Raw genomic sequence first — 25,773 nt, forward strand, 5'->3', positions numbered from 1 at the left:
ATTTCTAACCAAATTAGAAATATGACTACATTTAAAGTCAAATACAAAATATGTTGGTTATCAAGTAGTCTTTTGATATTTTTAATGGCATGTTAAATTTTACATTGTCAAGAGCTACATAGGACAGATTAAGATTGAACAGGAATTTCTTTTTGCACACAAGAGATTTGTGGATATTTTATTCTAACTGTATTTACCTAAGCCTATTTTCACTAAACACATCATAAACACATTTATGTATCAAGTTTGCCACAGAAGATGATGGATATCCTTCATATCAAGTATATATAAAAATATATTCGTTATTTTAAAAAATGCTGCACAAGGCATTAAAAACATTGCGTTAACGTAAGGTTTATGAGTAGACTGCAAGTACTTTAAATGCATCATTATGTTTACTGACCGTCTATTGGTTCGTAGCACTACAACTCTTGTCCAATCACGGCACAAAGAGGGAGTAGCGTGCGCGCTCCACCTTGTTTCGATCACGTGATACGAGCTTACGAAGATGGTGGAAGTTTCTTCTTCCTTGAAGTGAAACCCCCAACAGAAACCCAAACATCCTGGTGAGCGAAGGCTGGGTGGACACTTTAGATACAGCGCGTTAGTTTTACAGCTCCTCGCTCGGACTCCGGTAAGTAATGGGAGCCAATAACTGGAGTTCTCATCGGTGATATTAGCTTTTTCCACAGCCGTTGGACTTTGGGATTTCCAGCCAGCCATGATGATGACACAAGCTAGCAGGCTAGTAATTAGCCTGGGCTGGGATGGCACCAGGCTGTCAATTCTGGTGGCCAGCTGACATTCAACACGTACTCAGCAACTCTAGTTAAAAAGCCACAGCGGCGAACATAACTAAAAGTGGTCAACTTCATGGCTTTTGACTTTGGCAACCAGGACATACTGTACTTCTTTCTCCGGCTAACCGAATTAGCGTTAGCTTGTTATCAATTCCTAGTTGGATTAAATTATGTAATCTTACGAACGTTTCTTAGCTTAGCATCCAAGACACGGAATGTGGAGGTACATTGAGTAGTTTCTTCTCAGCTATGTGCTGTCATTTGCGAAGGAAGGTGCGCCACACTCAATCTGATATTTTAGTAGTTCGATTAAATCTTTACGCTTAGACGTCATGGAGTCATTTCTCAGTACGCTATTGAGGAATGTTGAAGTGATTTGGTAGGAATTTATATTATTATAAATGGGTTTGTGTCAGTGAAGCAGTGAAAAGAAGTGTTATTAAAGGTATACGGAAGCTTGTTGACTCTTCGGGAAACTGACTGCACCTGTCAAACGTCACTGCTCCCAAGTGCCCTCCATTAGCAAGCTGTCCTGACCGCATAGTTTTCTCTTTTGACATAATTGCTTTGTAAACATAATGCAAGAATGACGTTTACGTTATTTTGTGCCCTCAGTCGCAATTGTTCTCAACAGTCTCCGATTTTTACTTATAATGACGGTTTTTGAGTATTGTTTGCTTGAATCGTAATATTAGAAAACCCATTTGTCCCTTTTATCTGACAAAGATTTCGTGTTCGTCATTGCGACGGTATGTTGTTTTGATGTGCTGCATTGTTTTGCCCTCTTAGTCATGATGTAAACAGCGTGTCCATGTGATTTAACAAGGTGTTAGCAACCTTGACAATAGAAGTTCAGCATATAGTAATGAAAAGCTCCTCTTATGCGGTTTTGGTCATACTGTTCAAAATAGTTGGTTCACCTGCAACACCACAGCACTAACAGGCAATAGTTGAATCAGTCTGAGTTCAGATTAGTTTCAAGAAACCCCAGATGCACTTTGTGAAATAGTGGGAGATGTTGCTTAGCTGAAAACACAAAAATCCAGTTTAGTATCCAGGAAATACACTCATCCATGATACACATTCAGCCTACTTGCAAGGATGCAAAGTCAGCAATTATAATGAATTATTGACTGAGACCCGTAGCCAACGTGAAAGTTTACCCGGGAGCTCCTCACTGTCTCCTGCTCTGCTGTGTGCGTAGACTGTTGGATGAGCTAGAGCTGAGGACCCTGCATTATTCAGTGCCACACTGAAGTAACCACAATCAAGAAAAGATCACAGGGCCTGCTTCAGAGCTTTCGGAGTTCATATACTGTTGACATGCTTATAAGCAAACAGTATAACTGGCCCTGGCAACCTTATCCTCAGAACCAATTATTGCTGTTGTCGGTGTATTTTTGGCATGAGCTTTATGTAATTGCTCTCATGTATTATATAAATGAAATTGTGATCTTAAAGTGAAGACTGGTGACAAAGATCACAAGTTTTTTTTGTAAGACCCATAAGATTTTCTTTTACAGCCACCTTACAGGTTTCACAGCCTGCAGCCCTGGCCTTTGCCTCCTTTTGTGGTCTTTTATTACCTTCCATGATGACGCAGCATTTAGGAGATTTTTACTGTTGCTTGAACTGATATTCTTTTTATTTTGAGTTTACCGTCAGTCTGTTCCCTTGTTGCGGACGTTTAACAGGTCATTATACTGTTTAGTGTTGTTAAGGATGGGATCCTGAAAGGAAATACAATTTTTTTTTTTTTTTTTTAATGTAGACTTTCTACTATTCAAAATGACTCTCCAGGTGATGAGATTATTTAGGTAGAAGTCTTTGTACAAAGGAAAAAATATGTATGCATGTTGCTGATGTCTTAAGTAGGGTGTCCGTTGAGCTAAGCTAAGCTAACTTGTTTGCACAGATTTGGCGAGAATAGTGATTTGGCGTATTTTCTTGTTTATCTTAGACTTTGAAGATAATTGGGTAAAGGCTGCTTGCTTCAAGCCAAACCCAGTGAAAGCATTTGCACAGGAATATAGGAAGAAATATGCATTAGAGGTAATTTGGAGCCCACAGTTATGATACTTTTGTGTCAGCTATGGAAGATGTACGAGCTTGATGTGCTTTATGCATCTTGCAAGGTTCTTATAGTGACTGACTGTTATAGCTTTGACTGCTGAACTGCAGCTGATTAAATTGACTAATTGATTAATTCAGTTTTAGTTGCAACAAATGTAGTCTCAGTGCACTTTACAGACAGGTGTTGGAGCGAGTTTTCCATTAATCAAATAGTTAGTGGTTTGTTTCCCAGCTTTGCCACCAAATGTCTGTGACTGTGTATGAATGAAAGTCATTGTGTACTATTTTAATCTCAGATGTTGTACATTTTAAGAGTATTTCAGTAAGAAATATAGTTGCAGTATAACTCCTGTAGTTAATGAAAATTTGCTCAAAGCTCTGATATTTTTCTATTTTACTGTACAGTGTAGATTTGCAGAGATAATTTGTGAAATATAAATATTTTTAATGTAGTGTTTCATATTTTTTTAACCTATTAATAGTCAGAAATCAGTTCAGCTCACAATGTAAGCTAAATATATTTGAGCTAAATGATCTCACCAGTATGGTGCACATCTGCAACTTACAGATGAGATCATTTAGTCATATCTGTATGAGTTCTGCATGATTGTCACCAACCTAATGATGTGTTGTCTACAGGCCTTTATACCAGCCCTATGTCATGGCCAGTGGAGCCACCAAGTCGGGCACTTCCAATGGATACCCTATTAGGGCACAGCTACAAATCGTTGGTGAGTCTTCGGTCTTCATCAAGAAGTGAAGACCGACACACAGAGGTTAAAATAAAAGTCAGGTTGACTTATTTTATTTCTGAGCATTCAGATAGCTGCTTAAGTTTTTCAGATGTTCTCATTAGTAAAAATCTGTGCTTCTTGCTATTACTGCATATTTTTTACTACCAGTTAAAAAAACAAAATTTGTATGTTTGCTCATTCACAAAGAAAGGAACAGTCTCTAATTGTTATGGTAATAATAGAGTGAGAGAATACCAACCACAAAATCCAGAACAAACTGATTTGCATGTCATAGAGTGAAATAAGAATTTCATCCCCTACAACCACACCACAATTCTGGCTCCCACTAATTACAATCAGTCATTCAATTATATTTATTATATTCCTGATCTCAACTCATATTGTGTATGAAGCGCACCTCTCCACAGAATCAATTTCTTCCATTCCAACATAGCCGTCACCACGGGCAAGACCAAAGAGCTGCCCAAGACGTCAGCTGGGTCGTAGACATGCACATGGGTCCGTGGATCAGTCTTCCATCATGACAATGTCTCAAAACATACTGTCAAGCAGCACATTAAGGTCACATAGTGTTCTAACCAGTCTCCAGACCTGAATCCTGTAGAAAAATCTGTGAAGGGAAAGAAACCTCAAGCTGCCAAGCGGCAGCCTAGAAACCTAAAGGGTTTAGAGTTTTAGCGTTTGGGACTTTGTTTCTCTTCATTAAAATGACTGTCCATTTCTTTGTAAGTAAACTTGTAAATTCAGCAGGGGATCAAATAATTGTTCCCCCACTGCCTTCATACTAGTATTTTGTTCCTAAATTAAAGTTGTAAACAATTTATTTGTTTTGTTTTGGACTCCAACATCTGACTGCTCATTTACTATATGTATTCTTCCTGTTTAGTGCTATCAGCAAAACTGAAAGAAAACAAGAAAAACTGGTTTGGTCCCAGTCCCTATGTGGAAGTGACAGTCGACGGCCAGTCCAAGAAAACAGAGAAATGTACCAACACTCACAGCCCCAAATGGAAGCAGCCGCTCACTGTGTGAGTCAGTCTTGCCAGGATTACTAGACTCTTATATTAATTCATATCATAGATACTCCTATGCCATACTTCTATTTTATTACCCATAAAAGGTATTTAACTCGAGCCAAACCTGTCTAAATAAAACCTGTATTTAAATTGCAAATGTTTGAATTTATGAGAAAGGATACAGAATGAATTCTAATGTTTAAATGTGCCCATAAAACATCTAATAGCCCACTTACTCAGATGCCATAGACTGTTTATTGTCATAAATGTTACTACTTATATTTTCAGGAAACCAAACCAACTGTGTATTTACCAAATCCTCAATTTTGTTCATCTGGATGTAGCGTTTTCAGAGGGAGAAACGAAACAACTAGAGAGCAGAGTAGAGTAATTGCATCATTCACAGTTTAAAAAGATAGATCTGTATTTATCTTATGTTGCGACAGACCCTTTTCAGTCCTCTTCTTGCAAACAGGAGGTTTGAACAGTAGGTTAATACAGCTGTGAGATGACCATATTAAGGATATCCCCTGTTTTTGACATCATACAACATCTAAAACCCTAATTTTTAACTCACCAGAACTACTTGTACAAATGCTGATTATGCCTCATTATTTGAAACTTTGCCCATGTTTGTATAAATATCCATATGAAAATCGGCAAAAGCATAAAGGGCACCCTTTAAAGATTCTCTAAGCATCTCTATAGAGTGAGAAATATTCAACTATGTTGAAGGAAAACAAAAGTTTTGGCACTAATAAAATGATAGTAGTTTATATTTGTAGCTTATAAAATATGCATATCAAAAAGAGAGCATATAGTAAATAATGCCTGTGCTCCTCGGTGAGAAGAGCATCTTTCCATTGTTCAAACATTTTTACAGCCCATTTAATGGCTATAATCCCTAGAGACTGCATTAAGTGATTAATAAAAACAGTGTGGTAATTTGGGTTTTGGCTCAAAGGAAGAAGTGTACCATGCACGATTACTGCTGACTGCACTATGCGGTAAGACAAATCATCATTTCCCCAGCAAACTGTCAGTTTCTCTCATGAGAATATAAAAATAGAATTTCACTGAAACTGTGCAATTGTTTTTCGTGCATACGCTCTTGGGCTCGGTTTTCATAGAGTTTCCAGTTTAAAGAGAAGTTTAAAGACCTGTGTGTTTGGAATTGGCTTCCATTAGCAGTTACAGTCCCACACAGTTGGGTGAGTGTCCTGTGCATTTACAGGACTCCTGTTTCCAAGAATGCACTTCACATTTAGTGCACTCACACCACTTCACTTCCTGCAGTAAAAATATTCACACATTTAGCACCCCCTTAATTTTAGCCTATCTAATGTCTCCTTCTATGCAAAGTGGCCTTCTTATTATAGAACCCTCCTACAGTTTCTTTTAGACCAACGGGGGAAGCGTTATTATATAACAAGTGTTTACTATGGGGTGTAACCGGACCCAGTCCACATATCCACTGTCTCTTTTCCTGGTGACTGTTAAACAACTGTCGTAGTGACGGTCATGGACACTCACTGTCCCTGAATAGCTTTTGAACTTTATTGTCTGTGGTTCGCTTTCAGGACAACACAAAGATTTTTGCTGCTCATACAGACAAAGTGGTGTTCACTGTTTAGCTTGGTAAAACAGTTGTCAAATAGATTGCAGTGCTGGGAATTCCTGAGAGTAATTGGTTGTTATTTCCTATATTTGTAATTATTGATGCTTGTAGAACTTATCATTGGGAATTGTACTTAACACAAATGTTAGATTGGAGCTGTAAAAGGTTTTAAGACTCACACAAAATGGTATTCACTTGACATTGGCTAGCTAAGGACTTGTGATTGAGAAGTGGAATAAGAACTGCTTACAGATTTATTCATTTAGACAATGGAAAGTCTATAAAAACACTATCAGCACATATTAATCTGTCAACCTGGTTGTTGAAATGGTGTACACGGCCATGAAGAACTTTCCTATGTTAGCTTTTCAATCGAAAAAAGCATGTTTGTTTTTTTTTCTTTCTCTTTTTAGTTTGTTTTTTAAACTTTCAAAAGTAACTGTTTCTAAATATATTGGTTTTCACAGGATCGTAACTCCATTCAGCAAACTAGTGTTTCGTGTGTGGAGCCACCAGACCCTGAAGTCAGATCTGTTGCTAGGGATGGCCACGCTGGATCTTAGTGAAACACTCAAATCTAATGACATGAAAAGTGAGTATATATGACACAAAGGGAAAAAAAGGTTCCTACATACAAGCGGTGCGTTCTGCCTTAAAGGTAGAGTAAGGAGTCTAGTCATTTGGGTGGGGTCAGAGTAGAGCTCCTGTACTTCCACACTACAAGGAGCCAGCTGAGGTGGTTCAGGCATCTGACTAAGATGCCTCCTAGGTGAGCTGTGTGGGGACATGTCCAATTGAAAGGAAACAGCTGGGAGATTATGCTTCTTGGCTCTCTGAGGAATACCTCAACTTACCCCTAGAAGAGCTGCAGGATGAAACATGTTAGCTTGGTAAAAACAGTGTCTTGTCACTCTGAGCCTTGCCTCAGAGTTGACATATATGATTATAAAGATATATAATTTAGTAAAATTTTTGCGAAGGGATCAAATATAGAGAATAAATTTTGCAAGCATCTGATGACAAAAAAAAGGGAAACCCTCAACCCTTTAAATGATGTTTATCACATACAGCCGTTTGCCAGTGATGAAGCAAGATGTACTCAAAAGTACCACAGAAAATGTAAATTAAGTCCCTGTTTTACAAATTCTTGTGCCTTGACAAAGAAGTTTGATACACAAGTCAGACAGCTGTGATAGGCTCCAGCACATAATAATATGCAGCGGAAAATCAATGAATTGACTGATCCAGCAAATAAGATCCTGGATACAAGCCGTAGAAATGCGCTTTGGCTAACCCAAGTAACACAACAGTTGCACATAGAACAAAGGAGATTGCTAAATATAAGAAATTATATGTGTAGACAATTAGACAGTAATGGTTAACTAGTAATTTTCTACTGCAAAAGTAAACTGCTGCAAGTATAAACCACATCACTTCCTGCCCACCAAAGTTTTGTCAGATAATTTCCTGCTGTCTGTGTGAGTTGATGCAGGTTTACATGGTTTCACTGCAGCACACGTACATACAGAAAGAATTTCAGAGCGCTTACAGATGTGGTTTATCTGACTTACACCCAGTAAAACAATCAGTAGAGTATTCCATTTATAATCTTTGTCATCTGCTTGTATGCTGGAAGATTTTTGGTCTGTTTATCTTTTTGTTTTTCCCTCATAAAGACCAGTTCACTGTGCGGTCATTTTTTTTATTTTTTTATATGCATGGACCCTGTCCAGCAGAGCAGAGCTAATGACAGGGAGCTCTGGGAGCAAATCAAATGTCAAGAGCTGACTTTGATATCAGAGCAGGGAAACACATGCTGATTGCCATAACTTTGTAATTTAAATATTCAAGATTTCATGTTTGAAATCATTTGTCATGTTTGTTTTTTGTGTTTTGGTGTTGTTTTCCACCTCAAAAATGAACCTTTTCATTATTGTACTAGGTACAATATTTAGCCATAACAGAAGCAGGAAAACAGTCTTTTAAGTAATCTTTCTCATTTAATTAAAAAATGTATTATAATATATAATTACATCTCCTGGCGGTGAGCAGGGTAAACTGCTTCTGTCACTGTGCTATCAATAAATGGTTATAACAGTACTTTTATATTTCTTTTTGTTAGTATCCAGTATGTGATCTCAGGAGGCTTACGGGGGGCAAAAAGTACTTCTTTTTCTACTATGAATGTTGTGTAAAATACTACTGTGTATTGTTGGTTAGAATTTTTTTAAGGGACATTATACCACTGACTGAAGTAAAGTTTGGTGGCATCATTAATGGCAAGGTTTGTATTTCAGATGCCATAGTAGCACTGACCATCGTGTGTTTCTTGTATGTAGTTTCTGAGGTGGTGCAGACCTTACAACTGTGTGCAGACAGGGACGAGTCAGACGTGGTGGGGGACCTGTCTGTCTGCCTTGACGGCATGACTGTTGATCCTGATATGTTCGCAAAAGCAGAAGCCGACCATCACAGTGAGTCACGGAAGAGCACAAAGAGGAACTTACATTGGAAGCATGTGAAGTTTTTCATTTTATGTTGTCATTTTTTTGTTTTATTTTACAGGACCTTTGTTTTTTTGTTTTGTTTTTTACAACTTTTTTTTTTTTTTTTTTTTAAGTGAAAAAGGGGACTGAAGATATTTTGACATGTTTTTTTTTTTTTCAGAAGTTCAACTTTTCATCCATATCAGCAGTACTAATAGCAGAGTTCTTAATTATTTGACTGGTTATGTTACATTCTAACAGAATCTCTCATTTTGACTCTTTTCTCTTGCATGCTTTTATTTCAGGTACATCAAATGGGGAGTCGCAGCCAAATGGTGATCATTCCATAAGGTACAGTACATCTTCCTGTCTTTAGGCAAGTTCTACCAGTGTCACATTTCTGGTTTCTTCTTTTTTTTTTCTGCTTTGTTTATCAGTATCCACCCACCCTCCTCCACAGGCACAGTCGAGACAGCTCTCCGGCTGTGGACAGCATAGAGCACAAGTCCTCTCCTAGTGGCCGTAGATCAGTAAACAGCACAGGGTCTCCATCGGTATCTTCAACAGGGCTGAGGCCTGTTCGACCACCTAGGCCATCTAGACCTCCGCCTCCAACCCCACGCAGACCCAACTCTTCACCAGGTAAGAGATTTAATGAGTGAAAACTGCTCTAATCTGTCAAGACACTGAAACTATGAACTAAAGGAAAACAAAGAAGAAGAGACACTCTTTTTCTATACCCACTCTCTACCATCATTCCAGTGTCAAATATTTAACCCAGAGGTAGATCTGGAATTGAGCTAAAGCACAACTTGCTCTTGATATGTTTGTACAACCGGTTTCCTTAAATATGAGCTTTCTTCATGCACAACAACACAGAGATGCACAATAAGATCATTTCTAGCTAAATCCTCTCGCACATGCGCCTTAATGATCTCTTATAATCATATTAATTCCACAGTTTTGTTCTTGCACTCCAAAATGGGGCCGATTCACACAATTCATGATTGGCAGCTCAAAATGAACTTTATTTAACTTACAGTGTTCCTTGTTTCAACTATGCAGTTCATTCGCTGTCTGAAACGAGGCATTTTAAGTTAAGTTTCTTCTAATTGGCTGGCCCTCACCAGTACAAAAAGATTTGAACAAAAATGCTCATAGTTAGATCCATGTCCCTAAGGTGAATATTTTAAGGAAATGGTGACATCACACAGTAGTGACATTCAAGAGCAGACAAAACTGTCTTAAAATTTGTTTAGAGCAGTGTGAAGCCTGTTGAAGCCTGTTGAAGCCTTGTTCATATGCTCTGGCCGTGTTTAAAGTGAGGATCCACCATTTTCTTTCTTCAGCATCTTCCAGCAATGACTCTGCTGCAGCAGACTGCAGCGACGGCCAGTCAGGTTCTGATACCCCAGTGCGAGCGCCGGCCTCGGGTCCCTCATCAGCCCCAGACTCAAGTCCATCATGGGGCTCTGACAGGAACTCCACAGTGGCCTCCGGTTCTGGAGCTGCAGCAACCAGGCAGCCGACCAGCACCATCACCCCTGCTGTCACTCCCAGAGTCCCCGCAGTCAGCACAGGACCCTTGCCTCCTGGGTTGGTGCTCATTTTCTAATTCTTGCAGAAGAACTGAGAGAGGTTTTCTGTACAGTCATAAGTCATGAATGTGAAAGAATGGAAATGATTATCTAATCTCCAAAGCCATGCTAAGCAATAATAGTGCCCAAGCCAAACTACTAATTGCTAAAGCGGCTGACTGCGCTGTATTATAAATAGACCAAGAAAAGGAAGCTTCATCCAGAGAAAAAATGCTTAACTACTGAGGAAAAAATAAAGAAAAGGGGCTGTTGCTTAGCCGTAAATTAATGTTTTCTAAAACAGAACAGAAATACCTGAACAAGGCAAGGTCAGATGAGCATTTATATTCCATTCATCAATCTAATGACACGTTAGATGACGGAGCATGCTGAATATTGTAACGATAAAAAAATCAAACGAATATGCAAACATGAGTGATAAATGTGAGAGCAGTTTTTAGCATAGCAGAATCTTCTTACTGAAAAGACAAGGTGACATGCTACTTGTTTGTCTGTTGAGAGCAGATATGCCTAAACAGTGAATGACTTTATCTCACATTTTATATATTAAACATGGTTGTGACAATCGTGGTCTTTTTTTGGTCTGGCTTCATCCAGCCTGTAATTCTGTAAACATCCCTTTCTGAGCTCTGTGCTCCTATGACATCATTGTGACCTTCACTGGCTGTTAGCTGTTTTTCTACTAGGATGACTCATGTAGAAAATGCTAGAAATTATAAATCTGTACCTAATCTGCTAGAGTAGTGTCTTGCACCATTAAGAAAAGTGGCCTGAACTTTATCATTGTTCCTTTTTCTAGATGGGAGCAGAGAGTGGATCAGAACGGCAGGCTTTATTATGTTGATCACGTGGAGAAGAAAACAACGTGGGAACGGCCTGAACCACTGCCCCATGGGTAAACAAAAAAACCCTCTATCACTTAGATTTTTCTTAGAAAGTCATCTCTAGTGTTATTGGACTGTTATAATAGTAGATACTGGTTATATTATTGTTGTTCACTTCGTCCAGTGATATATTTGTCATGTCCTTTAGCCTGGAAAAAGTGTATGGTTTTTCTGTCATTAAAGCATTTATTCCCCCCCTTTACACCTTCAGCTGGGAGCGTCGTGTTGACCAAATGGGGCGGGTCTACTTTGTTGATCACATGACACGTACCACCACATGGCAACGCCCCACTGTGGAGTCAGTGCGCAATTATGAACAATGGCAGCACCAGCGAAGCCAGCTGCAGGGCGCCATGCAGCAATTCAACCAGAGATTTATATTTGGGGTGAGACATCCTCTTTATCATGTGATGCATTGTGTTGACTTGGATGGTAATAAGCTGGAATATAGTGACTATAGGTGTGTCTCATCTGTGAATTTACAGTCTTGTAATACAAATACTAAATGCAAAGAAAAGCGCCTGGACTTCTTTAAGTTGCTTGAAGACGTTTCACCTCTCATCCGAGAAGCTTCTTCAGTTCTAAGGTCAAACTGTGAGGAGTTCCAGATTTAAACCTAGTGGGAGTATCCCGCCAAAGAGGGACAAAAGGACCCCCTGATGATCCTCTAATCGCCTGAGCCAAGGTGTGAAAATGGGTGTGGGTCCCAATCAGCCAGGGTTTCGGGTGAGCTCATTGTGAAACCTGGCCCCACCTTATCATGCGAATTCCTGGCCCAGGATCTACATCCTGGGCCATCTGACCTCAGGAATTTGACCTTAGAACTGAAGAAGCTTCTCGGATGAGAGGTGAAACGTCTTCAAGCAACTTAAAGAAGTCCAGGCGCTTTTCTTTGCAAGCTCCTTTGACTACAATGACCTGGATTACTGAGAACCTTCACAGACACAAATACTAAATGATTAGGAAATCGGATTTTGATTAAAGATCGATTGAAGGATGCAAGTTGAGAAAAAAAGCTAGATATCTTTCTTTTCTTGAAGCATTTTATACAAAATATATACATAAGTACTGTGCTGGATATAGCTTATAGTTTACTTTATGTTGCCATATTTCTGTGACATTGCTATTAATGGAAAAAGGTGGCTCACTGCTTTTGAGATGTTACTTTGGCCCTGTAGTTACAGGCCTCTTGCTCTAATATAGAATAGAATAGCCCTTTATTGTCATTGTACATGTACAACGAAATTGTGGGTGCTCCACGCCACCTGTGTCAGAATAAAATACAAATAATAGACAGCAGGAATAAGCGGGGTGTGGGGGGAAAACACAAAAAGATGCACAGTAGTTGGGATCGCTGTGCCACTGCATATGTCCTTACACGCCACTATCTTAAAAACATGCCAAGCTTGTTAAACACAAAGCTTGGCATATCTGTTATGTCATACATACAAGTGAAGACGCTTCATTAACGATCATCTTCTGCTGTGTAGGCCCAAGACCAGGCCACAGCCACTCAAAATAAGGAGTATGATCCTCTTGGGCCTCTACCACAGGGATGGGGTAAGGTCATAATGACTTTCTAATTTAAATACAAAAGTTTCTGTCACTGTTAACTACAATTGTTGCTAAGAGACATCCACACAGGAAGCCATTTGCTTGTTGTGCAATGCTTTGTTGCTGATAGTGTTTTACCAGCGGACATTCAAGGTTCCAGTTGCTGAGATGAACTCTCACATATGTCAATCAGTGTCCTACACTCTCATTGGAAGTGGCTTAAATCGCATATTGTTCTCATATTTTCTGTCACATTTGGATTTTTCATTGTTTTAGCATTTGAACATCAGTTTTCAACATTTATTGTGACTGCCTTCTGGAACCTGTTGGATTATATTCGATGTCTACATTGGGGACTTTTTTTCTAGCAGTAGCCTGGTAGCTGCTGAGCTGCCAGCCCTGATATAAAGTGTTATATCATGATAGCCACAGCAGGATTTATTTTTATTATTTAATATAACCCCTTTAAATTAAGCTATCTTTATATTTGATTAAGGTAGAGATGTTTGTAGCATGAAAAAGACACTCGTCCCTAATTTCTCAATAATAATAAAGTTAAATAATTCAAAGGTAGCTATGCTTAATTGTGGCTTTTGCATTAATCTATTATAATGTAAAGTAAAGATGGAGTTAGGGTAGGGCAATATAATGTCTCACTTTGTGTGCTTGCAGAGAAGAGAACAGACTCCAATGGCAGAGTTTATTTTGTGCATCACCCTACACGGTCAACACAGTGGGAGGATCCAAGAACACAGGGGTTAGTGTGTGTTTGCATATTCCACTGTTTTTGTTATCAGATAAACATAAAACTTGTATATCTGTAGTGTGTTTTTTTTTTCATAACCTTTACTGAGAACATTAAACAGGAAAAGGTCTAATGTTGTTTTTCAGTTTGCTGAATGAGAAGCCCCTTCCTGAAGGCTGGGAGATGCGCTTCACTGTAGACGGTATTCCTTATTTTGTCGACCACACCAGGAGAACCACCACCTACATCGACCCCCGCACTGGAAAATCCTCACTGTATGTTATTCCAATGCATTCTTTTCCATTCTCCCAAAATTTTAAGGCTTCAGAAAGATATAGAAGACACAGTCACATTGGCTAACTAAAAGACGTACATTCTTTTCAAAAATAGTTTTATTGCTAATTACTGCCATAATGATACTTTGTAACAGAAGCAACAAACACGTTTATATCTCAAACCATCTTGTGTTCTTCTAAACATAATCATCATTCTTTTAAAAGACATTCTGAGTATTTTGGAAACAAGGTTTTATCTTAATAGTCTGGTTTGACCGAAGCAGGTACTAAAGAAACACAACAACAAAAAGCTGTGCTGCTATATGAATTTGTTTCTAAAAGAACTTATTGGTTTGTCTTTGGGATTTAGTTTTTCCTTTTAGTGGCCCCTTTTTAACTATCATTTGTTAGTGACATGTGATCTGGATTCACTGTCAGTGACATTCTGGCTGCACACAGTCTTTTCAACAGTTCTGCGTGCCACAGATAAGTAAGCAAGTGCGTTTGAGTTTCCAGCCAGAGAATACAAAAGACTGGTTTAATGTTATGCAGAAAGTCATTCTGGTGTGCTGATAAGCTGTTACTGAAACAAAGGCAGGTACTTGAAGACCTTTTTTGTTTGTTGTTGTTTTTTGTTTTGCTTTTTTTTTGGGGGGGGGATCAACATAAATAGTTTAATTTCACAGTTGATCTAGCATCTCACAAGGTAGCTTTGATATACCTGATAGTTATGTTTCAGCTGATTTTCAGTCATATGTGTCACTGTCCTAAGAATCCCTCTCTAATTTTAGAAGTCGTGATGCATTAGCCTGATATGACTAATGGGTCACCTAGTCTCCTACAGCATTCTCAGTCCTGATAGTTACTGAGTTGAGGCTTGGGTCTGGTTTTTTCACTCAGGTGGAAAAACCAGTTTGGGTGGAAGGTGATGAGAATGTGGTTATGTAAACTAAGATGAACAGTGGCGAAATTCACATGTTTATAACCTTCTCATGTACGTTTTTGTAAGTGGATCGCTTTTTTAAAATATATTTTGCAAGGACATTTATGTGGGCGTTCATGGGAGTGGAAGCGAGTGTGAGATCGAAATATCTGAAAGTAATATTTAAGGTATTAACGGATTAAATGAAACTCTGGTTTTTCCTTCTTTTTTGTCACAGTGAAAATGGACCCCAGATCACCTATGTTCGAGACTTCAAAGCCAAAGTACAGTACTTCAGATTCTGGTGCCAGGTGGGTGTCGCTACAGGAAAGGAGAGTTGTTGTCTTTAGAATAAAAATCTGCAGATTTCTGGCATTACACCATATCCACTGACACTATGTGGAAAATGGAGTATTTCATATCTTTCTAATGGATCTCTCAAATTGCATGATGAAACAAAGTAGAGATGAATTCCGTTTAGTCAGTCATAAATTTATTCACGGTGACTGATGACCTTAGGTTCATTTCAACTCAATTTGTTGTTATCAAGTCTGAACTCCCACAGTCTTCGATGGATAACAAAAAATCCCAAGTCATCATAAACAGGGGAGTGCACTGTTTTTGCTTTATTTAGTGTGCATGTGTAATATTTGTGTGCGTACCATGTTAAATTAAAAAAAAAACGTAATCCTTCCTTTAAGGCGAACCAGTGAGTCTTCACTGCAAAATTAACTGTTGCTGGCATTTTTCTTTTCTCCAGCAACTGGCGATGCCTCAACACGTCAAGATCAACGTATCCAGAAAAACCCTGTTTGAGGACTCCTTCCAGCAGGTACAGCAACCACCTTGAGCCACACTGTTCATTGTATTTATTAATGCATAATAATGACAAAAGTGCAGGGCATAAAGTAAGCAGACTGTAAAATTCCTAATTATGATACTGGGGTATTTTGTTTTAGAATAATAGTGATTTCACAGGTGGTATATCAGTCTGTTGTCTTTGTTGTAGATAATGAGCTTAAATGCTCAAGATCTGCGAAGGAGGCTGTGGATCATCTTCCCTGGAGAAGAAGGGCTTGACTATGGCGGTGTTTCCAGGTTAGTTATGAGAAGTCTCAGAATTCATAGCATAGAACTATTATTGGGCTGCTGCTGTCATTTTTATTTATGTATTTGCTGGATTTCTCATCCCACACTCACTTCTGCCTTGTCTTCTCCTCACTCACAGGGAGTGGTTCTTCCTGCTGTCCCATGAGGTTTTGAACCCGATGTATTGCCTGTTTGAATATGCTGGTAAAGATAACTACTGTCTTCAGATCAACCCAGCCTCCTACATCAACCCTGACCACCTCAAGTATTTCAAGTTCATAGGACGCTTTATTGCCATGGTTAGTCACTTTCTCATATGCTGGTTTTAAAGCTGTAATGGCAAGTAAGATATTGTAAGAGTCACTGTAGCATTATTTATAACAGTAAGGTGTTTCTCTTTGGCTCTCAGCGAAGGCGGTCGCACTTTTCTCCTCTCCCTTATCTTCCCTGCTTAGCTCCTCATGTCCTTGTCTTGTCTCGTGTTTTTTTTTTTTTTTTTTTTGTATTACTTTCCCTGGAACACACTCTCACAGTCTGTTTCTAAAACCTAAAGAGAATTATGGATTTGATCAACTGGTCTCTGAATGCTATTGACACCCTTTTCTCAACGAGAAGTCTGGGCTCGGGAGAGCCCGAGTGCCCTGGAGGGACTTTCCCTGCCGGATACACAATGGACGGGTGGCAGACATGGAGGATCGTGTGCCTGGCGGGACTGTCGATCGAGGACGCTGAAGATATCTACCTATTCGGAACCATGATAACAGGGTTCTTGCTGATCGGAGCTGGCTTGGCCCTGGCTTATCGGAGAATTAAGAAAGCGGAACTGGCTGTTCAAACCCCCCCCAAGGCTGCCCGCTGGGATTGAAACGATGGGACGAGGTGCGGCTTCTCAGGTAGGGCTCACTGAATGCAGCATGGTTAAGAGCTTGGAGGCGCTAACGGCTGCAGTGAAGGCTCAGAATAACACCTCTGAGCGTATATTGGATTACATCAGGGAAGAATCCACTCGGAACAACACCTCTGGGCGGAAGCTGGATTACATCGCGGATCAGTTGGCTGCGGTCATGAGGTCTCAGAATCTGCTCTGTGAGCAAAAAACTGAAAAGACCACAGAATTGAAGGTAAATAACATCATGGAGAAACTCGCAGCTATCCAACGGGAGATTGAGAGACCAGTGTCGGTGTCGGAGTGTTAAAACAGCTTGAAATTCTCATGAGTTGTTTGTAAAAGAAAAATCACCATTATAATAATGCGGCTACCCCTTCGGCGCCAGCTGTGGGCTCAAGGCCGGAACTGAACAAAAACTCCCTGATAACGACTGTTGAGTCTGTTCCTTCCCATTCCATGCAAGGCCACCTGGGTTGGCTGGTAGACTGTTTTCTTAGCCTGGCAGGGCAAAGGACACTGTCTCAGCTGAACTATGGACACGCACACACATACACTTACACTGATAAGCACACACTCATCCCCCTCCATTTCCAAACGCCTTCGATGCTTGTTTCCTGCGGGGGAACACGTCAGGTCTGTGTGACGCGCTGGGATGGTAGCGCTGTGCAGGGCGGCTGCTGTGTTCGCTTCGGATTACTCCTCACCCCCACCCAATCCTGTGGCTTGTCATGTCCTTCACAATGTTGTGCTGTGGACATTTTTGTGCTTTTTGTGCAGAGGAGTTTTTTTTGTTTCCTGTTCTCATGCTGTCCTACCATGGAAGCACAGCATGAGTAGAGGTCTCTTTTTCCTCTTGTACTTTCCCATTGTAATGTACATTTCAGTGTTTTTCAGTAACGCTACCGATCTCAGACTTGTATCCCCATGTAATGTCTGTGTTGTGTGTGTATGGTCGGGGGGGGGGTCCCATTTCACTGCAGGGCAACCTGCATGTGGCGAATAAAGCTTTGATTGATTGTGTGTAATAATGATGAACATGCATTTCCCCCTCAGGCTCTTTTCCATGGCAAGTTCATCGACACTGGTTTCTCACTGCCATTTTACAAGCGCATCCTCAACAAGCCGCTGACCCTCCACGACCTGGAGTCCATTGATCCAGAGTTCTACAACTCCCTCATGTGGATCAAGTGAGTTCACAAAACTGCTGTGTGTGTAAAGCGGTTTGAGAGACGATGCATTCTTAATTATTCTCATTCTAAATGAACTTGTTGACATTTCTTATTACAAAGTTACTAATACATTAGATTGTTTATGTCTTTGTATTGGTGTGTATCACCCTATACATCTCAGGTTTTATTTATGACGAGAAGAGTAACAGTGTGCTTAATGTGCTGCTCGTGTTTATTTGTGTGGAGAAATGACACATCACTGCACTTTGTTACACTAACTCATTAATGAAAGAAGAACTGTCCCCCAAACGGCAGGGGCTGTAATAAAACTTTGATGTTTTATGATTTTTTTTTTTTTATTACAACATGCTGACGTCAGCCTGCTGACAACGAGCTGATACCTGACCTTTGACCTGTGACCTTGAAGCACATACAGTCTAAAATGGTTTATTTTCTATCTTTTTCACCCACATGATTGGGGCAGAATTGGCTGAAATCTTTTGCTTTTATAAGCTGTAAAAACGTGAGATTTTTAAGATGTATTCATGCAGCGTGTGATTTCTTTTGCGAAACATTATGGGTCCATCTTGACGTTGTAGGGTCTCATATTGGGGGGGAGTAACCATATGTCCTTTCATATTGCACTGGTCAACTTGGGCGCTAAAAATGAAGGTCAACCCAGTTGCTCACATCCCCAGAGACCCTGTTATTGGGAAGTTTGAAGAAAAGAAATTGTGGGTAAAATAAAGCTTTTACTGCTTTTCACATTTTGTGGGGCCTTGACTTTGATCCGATAATTTTTTATTTTATTTATTTATTTATCCATCCATCCATCCATTCGCTTCCGCTTATCCTTTTTCAGGGTCGCGGGGGGCGCTGGAGCCAATCCCAGCTGTCATAGGGCGAGAGGCGGGGTACACCCTGGACAGGTCGCCAGTCTGTCGCAGGGCCAACACACAGGGACAGACAACCATTCGCACTCACTTTCATTCGCACATTCACACCTAGTGACAATTTGGGTTATCCAATTAACCTATCCCCACTAAGTGCATGTCTTTGGACGGTGGGAGGAAGCCGGAGTACCCGGAGGGAACCCACGCAAACACGGGGAGAACATGCAAACTCCACACAGAAAGACCCCGGCCTGATGTTGGAATTGAACTCAGGACCACCTTGCTGTGCGGCAACAGTGCTAACCACCGTGCCTTTATTTATTTATTTATTTATTTATTTATTTATTTATTTATTTATTTCCAAAAATTAAATAGACTCAAGCTGTCATGGGTTTTTTACCATCACATAATATCTTGAAAACTGTGGATGCTACACTGCTGACAAACAAAACAAATTAAGCCGATTACATATTTCCTGTCTTTGTGGGGACAGCCAATTGAAATGATGCCTCAAAACCCCCTCAAGATGAGTACTGAGCTCAGTCATTTGGGATTGCAAAGTCTAGTCCTATTAAGTAATCTAACCTACAAAGAACTGGAGAAAAAAATCAGTGAAGTCTTATCTAAAAAGCTTGAGAAGAAAAGTGGCTAGACTTGAGTGTTTTTTGAGTACGTTTCACATCTCATCCGAGAAGCTTATTCAGTTCTGGAAGTTTTATATTAACTGGCTACAGATGACATAAATATTTTTATGCCATCATTAATTGTCAACAGAACCCCAGCACAATGATCAAAACCTCCATTAACATCCTGCGGTTAGCCAAACATCTCATGTGATTTTTAGTCCTTTTTAGTCACATGAATAACTGTGACTAGTAACTCAAAACTGAATTTACATTTTTACAAAATAATTGATTCCATGTTCTTCAGTCACTTTTAATTACCTTCTAATGCTAATCTAATCTAATTCAAGCTTAACATTTCCTGGGGAAACCATGAAGAAAATGTTCTTAAAATTGGGCCTTGAGTAGCTCTAAATCCCCTTAGGCAACATTTTAGCTGGATGAGCGGAGGAAGAAATGTCGTCAGCAGCATTAATAGGTCACTGAAACGTGTTAGTCTTTAACCCTTGGTCAGGTTTTCAAATCATTCTTGGCTGCAGCAAATTTCCTGTGGTGTTAGACTCTCAGAGCTTTAAGTGTAGAATGTGTCATGATAACGGAATAACATGACACGGATGAAAACTTGTTGTAACAGTAATGCTGCAGGGACCTTGTTGCTCTTTAGGGATAACAACATTGAGGAGTGCGGGCTGGAGATGTTCTTCTCTGTTGACAAGGAGATCCTGGGGGAGATCTCCACCCATGAGCTGAAGCCAGGAGGAGGTGACATCCAAGTCACAGAAGAGAACAAGGAGGAGTACATCAGGTGGATTTCAGGGTTTTCCATTTAGTTGTTAATTCAGATCATTGTCTATTATTATTATTATTATTATTATTATTATTATGTCAATTCAATATAAGGCTCATATGACATGTTTATTAAGATAAGAGTTTTTTTTAGGTTTTAAGGTTGGGCTTGTGTTTGCCTGTGCAGGCTGGTGGCAGAGTGGCGCCTGTCCAGAGGAGTAGAAGAGCAGACACAGGCTTTCTTTGAAGGCTTCAATGAGGTCCTCCCTCAGCAGTACCTGCAGTACTTTGATGCAAAAGAGTTGGAGGTATGCTTAAAGACAAATACTCAAGAATGGAGTGGGCGGTATACTTTTTGTCTTAATGAAAATGTATTCCATCCCAGGTCATGCTGTGTGGTATGCAGGAGATTGACCTGGTAGACTGGCAAAGAAACACCATCTACAGACACTATGCTCGCAGCAGTAAACAGATCGTCTGGTTCTGGCAGGTCAGTGTGAAGCCGAAGGAGTGACTCATTAAACTGAAGTTTATAATAATATGATAATATGGTCTTTAATCTTTCTTGTTTTTTGTTTGTTTTTTCTCCTGCAGCTGGTGAAGGAGATGGACAATGAGAAGAGGATGAGACTGCTGCAGTTCGTCACTGGTACCTGTCGCCTGCCAGTCGGAGGCTTCAATGACCTCATGGGTAAATATTGCAGGGATGACCATTTGAAGTGCCAAATGATTCTACATGCAGCATGACGCCAAAGGATAACCTACAAAGTTTTGTTGGTGGTTTATTTCAGTTGTATGTTTGTTCTCATTGTTAAGATTTAAGCCATTTGTAGCCTTTAGTGTGTTAGGTAGGAAACTGTCAAATTATTGCAATTTGTTTTGAAAGTTCACCTTTTCTGTAAGGATCAAACTTAACAGTGAGTTGTGCTTCACCTCGTAGGAAGCAACGGTGCTCAAAAGTTCTGCATTGAAAAGGTGGGAAAAGAAAACTGGCTTCCCAGAAGTCACACATGGTGAGTTCATACAGAGGACTAAAGAAACTACTGGGTGCGGATGGATGATAATGGGCATACACCTCACACCCCACCTCATGTAAAAGAACAGAACTGTTTTGAGTTGCAGAAGTGTTATGGACAGTGTTGAAATAACTATGGAGACAGTACAGTTTTCCAATTGGGCCTGGATATTATGAATGCAGATTTACAACCTACTTCAGAGTTGTTTCAACTGTCCTTAAACTTCTTTAGTTTTCATCCAAGCACACAGCTCCACACTGACATAGACTCACTTCAGAATCAAGCTAGGTTTGTTGTGGTAGCACCAGAATCAGCTTTTCAAGCTAAAATACATTTTTTTAATGTTCATTTTCCAGCTTCAACAGACTGGATTTGCCACCCTACAAGAGCTACGAGCAGCTGAAAGAGAAGCTGATGTTTGCCATTGAGGAAACGGAAGGCTTTGGACAGGAGTAAAGAAAACCAGGAGGAGCTGGGTGCAGGAGTCTGGAGGAATGAAAAAACCCCACCAGTGTTCAAATCAGGGAGCCTCTTTAGAATAGGCAGGAGTTTTTGGGAGTTTGTGCTCATGCATGCACTCACATGTGTAGTACTTCTATGGGAGCATATGCTAGACTGTTGTCTGCATGTTGTTGGGTTTTGGGCACGGGCCCTGCACACTGCAGTCTCAGCAGGCCTCTGCACGCCCGACAGCTTGGAGAAATTTTTGTATCGTTTCAAACCAAAACACGGACGCTGCTCCCATCTCTCAGAATGTGCACCGCTCTATGCCCGGTGAACTCGTCCTCTGTGACATCTGTTTAACAAGACTACAGGTTTTTTGTTTTGTGCTTTCGACTCATATGATCATGTCAGGTAAGAAGGAGGGGTTAAACTGAAAACATCTTGACCTGACGGAGCACAAGAAGTTCCAGGAGTAAAACCTTTAAAGAGATTGAGAGGGTCTGCTTTTTCTTCTAAAACTGACGTGAGAGTCACCAAAAATCATTTTTAAATTCTGTTGTTTTAGAATCGAACTCACACTTTGATCTGCATGTTAATTATAACAAGACCCTTTTTTTTTCTCAAAAGTAGTGCTTCAAACTTTTACTAACAGACAATCCTGGTGCTTCAGAGAGATTTGGCCACATGCCTAATTTGCGTTCCTGCTTCTTTAGTATTTGATCTGGGAATCGATTCGATGATTGTGAAAAGTGTTGTAACCTCCATTGTCTTTAGTGGTGGGAAGAGTGGAAGAGAACTTAGAGGCCCTAGTTTTATAGGGCCAGAGTTTGCACGCTGTGATGTGTGATGGGGGACACTGTGGATTAGAGTATCCTGGGGGAGTCTTTTAAGTTATTCATCTTAGTATCAGCTTTAAAATGTTTTCCAGCTTTCTCCTTTTATTTCACGGGATAGTCTTGATTAAAAATTAAATAAATTAACATCCTGAGGAAATCCTTTTTAGTAATTAATGAATCGAGATTTGTTTTGATGCTATTTAAAGTTAAAAGTTTGAAAACAAGACACCAAAATCAAGTCAAACCAAATCAACTTTTAAATGATAATGGATATTTTGAATGCTCACTTAACAGCTTGAAAATAAGCAGTTTGTAGCTTTTTGTACACGTGTAGCATTTGAATTGGATCGAGCGCTTTGCCTTAGTTGAACTTTTACAAACCCTACAGCGAGAGACAAAATGAAAGAGACAAAGCGTTTTGGAATTGAAAAAGGTTGAATTCTGTCTTCCCTTTTCCACTTAGAGGAACATTTTACCTCTAAATGCTTTTAGCAGAGAAAGCAGTTTGTAATTCTATAGTTTGTGGATTTGGGTAATTCTAAGAAAAACAGAATTTTAAAGCTGTGCGAGGCATTGTACTGCTTCAAGGAAAAAAAATAAAAGTCATGAATTCCTGGGAAGAAAAAGTCTGAGATTAAAGTGGTAAATTTATAAGAGGGGGAGGGGTGAGCCCGGACTTCAAATTCAGACCCGAGACGACACCACCTGCTGGTTCGTGCCTGCAGTGTATCACAGCTGACAATTATGGTCACAAAATGACCTTCTCATTATAAACATCTGCACTTTGAAGATACTCGCCCATGATTCAGGCCTGTTCAAATGAAAATAACATACAGACCGAGATGCTGTGATAGTTGTTATCACAGACCAGCACTCTGTAATGTCACCACTTCTTACCAAAACTTTTTTTTCTCCTAAAATAACCACTTTAATCTCAGACGGGATCTTGATTTTTATTTATTTTTTTTTTTAAATCCTGCATTATTTTTAATGTCATGATTTTAAGCTTTTTGTTTTGTTTTTTGTTTTTTTTTCTTTGAAAATGATAAGTCTTCCATAGCTTCGTATTCTTAAATTTTTTTACCTTACCTAGAATGCATTACGAAAGTGAAAAGGTGTGTTTGTGTGTGAGAGAGATTCTTGCTTCACCTTCTAGGTTATGTATCATGGAACAGCTGACTTGGGCAGATTGTTGTATTAAAATGTGAATGCACAAAGAAACCTCCTGATGCTTTGCCAAGGTGGTATCCAGAGTTTTGTGTGTGTGTGTGTGTGTGTGTGTGTGCGCGCGCGCGCTGAGGTTGGTGTAGTTTGGCATCAATCATGTGAAATTTAGAGCAGCAGGTAGTGTGGGTTCTCATTTTTAGAGCGCTCCTTTGAATGATTCAGGTTACACACTTGAAAGACTGTTGGGGTCACTGATGGGGGCATTGGATTCAGGCGGTGTTAGTCTAATAAAGCACGGCACTTTCTTTCCCAACACCCCCAGCTTGTGCGAGTTCCATTCTGCTTTGTCTGTACCCCTGGACTCACCGTTTCCACGTGCATGGTGAGATCATCTGTCATTAGCCTTCAGGTAGCCTTATTTCCACCCTCGGGCTTCAGGCATGCTTTGTTAGCAGCTTGAAGCCGGCAGAGATGATCCACCGCAGGTTGCTTTATGCTAAAGTGAATACTCTGGACTGCACCAGATTGAGCTTGGGGGGGGGGTGTCACGTGGCCTGTTTTTAAATAGTCAAGTGTGACCTCGGCTAGGACAACAACTACTGAGACAATGCTAGCATAAAAACTGATGAATGTATCAAGATGGAAAGTTGGTTGCCTATTTACAGCTTTGCCTCAGATTGTTTTCCCTGATGCAGGATGACGTTTTGATCTTGTTCTGGGTCGATCGCATATTAAAATCTTGGGAACATAGTTGAATAGATATGTAAATATTAACTGCTTCTTTTTTTCTTTTTTGGGTTTTTTTTTTTTTTTTTGGTTTTAATTTTTTTTGTCTAGAAGCCTCCATATCCAAATAAACCACTGTCACTCCCCTGTACATGAAGTTGTAAATGGTGTCAATAACAAAGTTTCTTTTTTAAAAGAGAGGTTTTAAAAAGAGGTTTATGTTAACACTATTTTCTTTTCCCTGTTTAATTTCTGATGTATATGAACGATGTGTAATATAGATAATGCCACCTTAATAAATTAACTCAGAAATGTGTGTGTGCCTTTACTGGGATGCAGTTGGTAAAAAAGACATTTTGTATCATCTTGTTTATCACTTTGATTTACTTAGTCTTGCTTGCCCTGGCAGGTTTAAGGACACAGTTGTGGTTTGGTTCCTTATCCTCTCTGCTATGATAAACATTTTCTCCTTACATGTGGTGTTTCACTACCCACATTATCAGGGTATTTACTATGCCAGATGCATCCTGGTTGCTTTTCCCAATAAGCAAGCTTGCATGCTTTCTTGGGACTCTGATCTAAAATGCAACTGCAGTTACCCAACAGCAAGAGGGTCAAAGTCTAAGTCAGCGCGAGCCGTCTGTTATAAACTGCTAAATCTACCCAGGCATATGCAAATTGTAAAGGCCGATGCGTGACCCACCTGTTACTGGGAGACAAATGAGATCAATAAACTTTGGTCAGAGTAATGGGTTAAATCACAAACTAACTACCTTTATTTACCGATTTTAATTGACCTTTTTATATTAATACATTTCAATAAACATGTAACTACATATGTTTAATTTCAAGCTGAGTTTCTTCCACACTTTGGGAATCACTGGTCTAAAGCATAATGTAGTCTGGATGAAAGAATATACAGAAGTAGTTAAATAAGTGAAATTTGGTGTTGGAAACATTTTTGGGTGATTCACCATTATGAATGGCAATGAATCACTCTAAAACTAACAGTAAAGGCTGATGTTAAAGGAAGATTTACCATCTACTGCGAGTTGAGCTGAAGTTAAAAGCAATGTTAAAAACTGGTCATTCTGTATAGTTTAGTTTGTGGGTTTTTTTTAATCAGTCATAGATTACTGGTGTAAATACAGCTAGTTTATAAATTATTTTATTAATTATAGGAATTTGTTAAACCTGTATGAAAAAGTAATCACCCCCTATTGTTAAATCATGAATTAAATGTAATTAACCCCATTTTTTTTTTATCAGAAGTTTGAAATAAATTTCATTATCTAGACCAGGGGTGTCAAACTCAAATTCACAGTGGGCCAAAATTCAAAACTGGAACAAGGTCGCGGGCTAACATTAATATTTATTGGAAAAAAATCTTCCTCCAGATTTAAGAATGA

General features: G+C 39.6%; 1 protein-coding gene across 2 annotated transcripts; it reads left to right on the forward strand.

Moving 5' to 3' along the window:
* The first annotated feature begins 501 nt into the window (after positions 1-501).
* itchb (itchy E3 ubiquitin protein ligase b) lies at positions 502-24,398 on the forward strand. 2 transcript variants are annotated; one of them, XM_085345512.1, is made up of 24 exons: positions 502-634; positions 3,513-3,604; positions 4,515-4,656; positions 6,730-6,854; positions 8,602-8,736; positions 9,054-9,099; positions 9,209-9,390; positions 10,098-10,344; positions 11,146-11,241; positions 11,442-11,616; positions 12,721-12,790; positions 13,457-13,541; positions 13,676-13,804; positions 14,965-15,037; positions 15,487-15,558; positions 15,736-15,824; positions 15,955-16,114; positions 17,758-17,891; positions 20,054-20,194; positions 20,363-20,483; positions 20,561-20,665; positions 20,770-20,866; positions 21,116-21,188; positions 21,548-24,398. In XM_085345512.1, exons 2-24 carry the CDS (start codon positions 3,535-3,537, stop codon positions 21,645-21,647), a joined length of 2,667 nt encoding a protein of 888 aa, XP_085201638.1. In that variant the 5' UTR covers positions 502-634; positions 3,513-3,534; the 3' UTR covers positions 21,648-24,398. The 2 variants fall into 2 exon arrangements, with proteins under 2 accessions (XP_085201638.1, XP_085201639.1); XM_085345513.1 differs by having other exon boundaries at positions 510-566.
* Positions 24,399-25,773: the final 1,375 nt, after the last annotated feature.

Source organism: Diplotaxodon limnothrissa, linkage group LG20 (genome assembly GCF_057381915.1).
Source record: "Diplotaxodon limnothrissa isolate DT_005_m linkage group LG20, D_limnothrissa_male_GT1.1, whole genome shotgun sequence".
In the NCBI taxonomy this organism is placed as follows: Eukaryota; Metazoa; Chordata; class Actinopteri; order Cichliformes; family Cichlidae; genus Diplotaxodon; species Diplotaxodon limnothrissa.